We start from the raw sequence: 5,737 nt of genomic DNA, 5'->3' as shown, positions 1-5,737 counted from the left end.
TATATATATATATACATGTATGTGTATACACACATACACATGCACAGACAAATATATGTATGATAGTCCCCCTTCTCATCAGTTTTAACAATGAGCATTCACTTCTATCCCTACATACTCTTAAATGAACAAGCTAGATCAGCTTAAGACAAAAGGTGACATGGTAGGAGCTAACTTAGAATAGGGTTGCAGTACAACTAATAGGATGCTACAGTTCCCATCTACCTAATTTCATTCACAGAGCTTTAATCAACTCCAGACTATGATACATAAAAAAAAAGAACCTGCCCATATGTTGGCATACAGTGAAATGAAATCTAGGAGCTTATGACTGTATGGTTAACTTCTTAACCACTTGACCAGGCATACATCCTTGAAAAAAAAAAAAAATATATATATATATATATATATATATATTATAAATGCAGGCATGGTTATATGGTTAAGAAACTTGCTTCTCAAATGCATATTCCAGCTTCAGTCCCATAATGTGGCAGCATGTACAAGTGTCTTCTACCATAGCATTGGTCTGACCAAAGCCTTGTGTGTGGATTTGTAACAGAAAGAAACCCATTGTATGTATGTGGTATATATATATTTATATGTGTGTGTATCAGTATCTCCTTGTCTTGACATTGTATGAGTGTTGTAAATGAGTTTCACCGTGATACAAGCAGTGTCTTTCATTTCAAATCTTTTGGGAAAATACATCTGGCCATAGGGAAATATTACCTTGCTTGGAAACAGGAGGGTACTTGATGACAAGAAGGGCATCTGATTGTAGAAAATCTGCCTCAACAAATTTCATCTAACCCATGTGGGCCCAGAGAAATGAATGTTAAAATGATGATGACATAGCTGGCATGGGTTGGATGGTCATTTTCATATATATCTATATATACATATAATGTATGTGCACAAGCAAGCACACACACACACACACACACACACACACACATACACACAGGTTTTAGAGATTAGGATGTATGGCAAAAATTTGGTTAGAAAAATAAATAAACAAAACTTCTCAAGACCTTTACAGGAAAGGTCAAAAGATGTGTGTCTGTGTGTGTGTAAGTTAATACGCACATAGGTGTGGAGTTGGGTATGTGGATGTCTATGATGAATTCACACAGTAATCTATTTTAACAATTTCTAATTGTTTCTCAGACAAGTAGCAACAAAAAAAAGAAAAAAATCAACAAATAATCATTTTTATTGTTACTGACAGTTTAACATTGGGTGGCAGAGTTGGCAAAATAGATAAGAAGCTAGTTGAATGTGTTGGCTATAGTATCTACTTTGGTTTCTGTTTACAGTTCAAATGTTTAGACATAAAATTTAATATAACAAGGTAATACAGTAGAACATTATATAAAATGTGTATGCAAGGCCAAGAATTTTACTTATCAGTCCAATGTTCTGGATTCAAATCCAACTGCAAGGCACTTTGAATAAATGTTTTTTTCAAAATAGCATCAATTTGACCTCAAGCTTTGTAAGTGAAATTGCTTAGACAGAAAGTATTTGGAAACCTGTTTGAGGGAATGGAACTATACCTGTAATTCAAAAAGGGCCCAGCCTTATCCCACATTATTGTCACACTCATTTTGCCTAATAGTTACATTAAGGGTTTAAGTGTGAGGAATACTCAACCACTGACACTGTAACATGATGAGTAGTTAATTGTGTGTGTGTGTGTGTGTATATATGGAAAGACAGACAGACAAAAGAGACAACTAAATATCTCAAGGCATTCTGTCCAATGCTTTACTGATTCTGCCATCCGCCTTCCCCAAGAATATCTTTGTGAGTGTGTGGTAAGAAGTTTACTTCCCAACCACATGGTTCTAGAATTAGTCCCACTATGTGACACCTTAGGCAAGAGTCTTCTACTACAGCCCTGAGCTGACCAAAGCCTTGTGAGTGAATTTAGTAGACCACTAAAAGAAGCTTGTTGTTTGAGTACGTGTGTGTGCGCGCATGCATCTTTGTGTTTGTCTGCCACCATCACTTGACTACCAATGCTTGTTTATACCCCCATAATTTAACAAAAAGAGAATGATAGAATAAGGACCAGGCTTAGTAAAATATAAGTACCAGGGTCAATTTGCTCAAGTAAACCTTTCACAGAGTGCCTCAGCATGGCCACAGTCTAAGGGTTGAAACAAGATAAAAAACATGACCCAATAAATAAGACTCTACAGAGTTGTTTGACCTGCTAATCATAGTCATCCTCCTCTTCTCAAGTTAGACAGTACTGCCTCAGAAAAGACTGCATTGGGCAATGAGGTTCTAGGTGTAGTTTAGCAGATAAAAATACAGGATGGTCAAGAGTCAAATGCCTCTGAATATAAGGTATGTTAAATTAGGGTTGAACTTTTAAGAATTATAAGTGAGGTGAACCTGGGAACTGAAAATGAATACTAGGCTGGGGCTTTTTCTACTCAATAGAATCATTCAAACAGAGTAAATAAAAACACAATACATACATTGCCACAAGCAGATTTTGGCATAGTTGGTCTGTTTTCTCCTTCTAGCTCTTCTGCCAGGCCACATGTACAATTTTTGCAAGCCCGTTTCTTTTTCCTGCTTCCACCACAGTCAGCTGAAAAATAGATAGATGTACAGATAGATAGTTAGGCAGATAGATAAGTAGATAAATATACAGATAAATTAATTAAGGGATAGATGGAAGTATCAATATAGAGAAAGACAGATAGACATACAGAGAGATAAACAGATAGATAATTAGATAGACTGATGGATGGATGGATGGATATAGTGTAGATAGTTATACAGACCGATAGAAAGCGACTAAATGGTTGCATTTGGAATGCCACCACAACCACAGAAAACCTTCCGCAATACAAGTCAATGAAGAAGTTTCTAGGTGGTTGTTCAATCTGCTATATATAGCAACCCTATCTCCTTCATATCACATCCTACAATCTTAGAAAATAACATGTTAGATAAAATGATCTTAGTTCCCCTGCATGTAGGAAAAAAAAACAAGAGAGACATGGCTAAATGCCTTTGATTATAGGTCTTCTTAATCAGAACTGAACTGAGGCTAAACAAGAACAACAACAATTTGCAATGCTATCAACAACAATACACATCCTGAATATACATAATAATCAGATGATCAAGGCCGGAATGCCTTCGATCACAGACCATTGCTCATTTGCTTGAGTAGAGCTCACCTGGGGCTAAACAAAACAAGCAAACTAATAATAAAGATTCTACACAGTCCCTCAACCTGCTAAAATTGTAACCAAATCTATCATACCATACCCTTACCATTTAAAAAAACAGAAGATATTGAATAATATAGTCTCACCTGAACTGTATCTAAAAATAAAAGACAGAATAATCATAAAATCCTGTAAATAAAGCATAAACAGACTGCTTCTCAATCAGCTGGATGAAGACCAGCCTAATACTAACAAACAAAAATATCACTAATATGGCAGTGTAGTTAAGACAATTGCTTTGTAATTGCATTGTTCTGGGTTCAATACAACTGTCTTATACCTTGAGCAACTATCTTCCACAATAGCCTAAGACCAACAAATGATTTTGAGTGGGATTCAGTGGATGGAAACTGAATAGAAGTCCATCTCACACACACACACATACACATTATCACCAGAGTACATGTTACTCAAGCAGGATGCTCACACACATGCATGGCTGTGAGTATCAATGAGAATTCTCCACCACAAACAAAAACAAAAAAATACATTTTTTAAATAAAACATTTTGTGTGTCGTTAGTATTCAACAGTGACCTGTTAGGAAATAAGTTGCTACACAATTACAATATTAAAAAAAGAAATTCAAAACAGGATAACTTCATTAGTGACCCAATAACAGAGCCTATACAGATAATTTGATCTGTGAAAAATAGCTAAATTTCCCTAAAATCAAATCCGACAATGTTAAATATTTGAAGGATACATTGGATAATGTTAAAAAAAAATGGGGTTAAACAACAAATACTATTTATAATTGTACACTACATTGTAGGGTGAGCTCTATAACAGCTATTGCTACATTATCAATTAAACTATCATCATCAACAACATCCACCACTGGCCAGCCTCTAAGTAAGCAGTCAATTCATCATCATCGTTTAACGTCCGCTTTCCATGCTAGCATGGGTTGGACGATTTGACTGAGGACTGGTGAACCAGATGGCTACACCAGGCTCCAATCTGATTTGGTAGAGTTTCTACAGCTGGATGCCCTTCCTAACGCCAACCACTCCGAGAGTGTAGTGGGTGCTTTTATGTGCCACTGGCACGAAGGCCAGTCAGGTGGTACTGGCAACGGCCATGCTCAAAATGGTGTATTTTACATGCCACCTGCACAGGAGCCAGTCCAGCGGCACTGGCAACGATTTCGCTCGAATGTCTTACACATGCCACCGTGTAAGAAATAACAGCCATATATCCCTCAAATAACAACCTATCATCCTAAAACAAAAAAGGACCTGGAGTTTCTTGCATATAAGGAAAAGACAGGTTGGTTATGGCTGGAATGTTATTGATCATAGATCTGCTCAATCAGGGTTGGCCTGGGGTTAAACAACAACATCCAACACCACCATCAATAACAACATACAAGCCAATGAGGAAGCTTCTATGCTAAGAAGTTTCTATTTGACCTGCAAGAAAAAGTAGCCAAATCTCCCTCAAATCATATCTTACAGTCTTAAAAAAAAAAACAAGATATATGGCATATTGTAGTTTAGATACACATTTGAAATTGTATTGTACAGGAATAAAAATTAATAAAAAAAAAGAGATGATCACATCTGGAATGTCTTTAATCATAAGTCTACTGGATTATAGCCAACCTGGGGCTAAACAACATAGCAACAAATACATAACCATCTCCACCAAAAAAAATAGATAAAATCCTCTCCCTCACTACAACCACTTAAAATACATCCCTGCAACAGTGTTGTAATTTCTAGCATTGTAAGAATACACCAACAGTCTCTACACCCAGCCATCACTACCAACACCATCAGACACAGATAGACAGACAGACACCAACTCAGGGTTATTGTATCACTGTGTTAGTGGTATCAGATCTCAGTTTATATCTGGTAGTTTGAGATGTTTAGAATGTACACAAGGGTTGCAGAGATTGTGGTTGATGGTGAAAACTGGTGGTGGCGAGAGAGAGAGGAAGTGAGCAGAGATGCACTGTGGTAGGTGGTAGAAATAGCATGTAATACAAAGAAGAGGCACAGAGAGGGGGGGGGGGCAACAAGGGAAAGTGTGAGAGAGAAAGTAAGTTAAAATAAGAGATAACACCTTGGAATAAGTAGGTGTGTGTATGTGTGAGCACACATGTGCAGGTATGTATGCAAGTATACACACATACACACACACATAAACACTCATACATACATTATATACATATATATATATATATATATACATACAGACATTACATATAGATAGATATATATATATATATATATATACATACATTATATATATATATATATATATATATATATACATACACACATATATACATATATATATATATACATACACACATACATACATAATATATACACACACATACATATCTATATATATACACACACACATACATACATAATATATATACACACATACATACATAATATATATACACAGATACATACATAATATATATATATACACACATACATACATAATATATATATACAC

General features: G+C 35.8%; 1 protein-coding gene across 2 annotated transcripts in view; it reads right to left on the bottom strand.

Moving 5' to 3' along the window:
• LOC106876880 (anamorsin) overlaps positions 1-5,737 on the bottom strand; it is a 51,906-nt gene that overhangs the window by 20,811 nt on the left and 25,358 nt on the right. For both annotated transcript variants that reach the window (XM_014925621.2, XM_014925619.2), the window contains exon 6: positions 2,493-2,608. In XM_014925621.2, the coding sequence (XP_014781107.1) occupies positions 2,493-2,608 (116 nt within the window). The remainder of the gene's footprint in view (positions 1-2,492; positions 2,609-5,737) is intronic.

This window comes from Octopus bimaculoides, chromosome 6 (genome assembly GCF_001194135.2).
Source record: "Octopus bimaculoides isolate UCB-OBI-ISO-001 chromosome 6, ASM119413v2, whole genome shotgun sequence".
NCBI classification, from domain to species: domain Eukaryota; kingdom Metazoa; phylum Mollusca; class Cephalopoda; order Octopoda; family Octopodidae; genus Octopus; species Octopus bimaculoides.
Note: the sequence above shows the minus strand (reverse complement) of the source record. Positions and strands in the feature narration are given on the sequence as shown.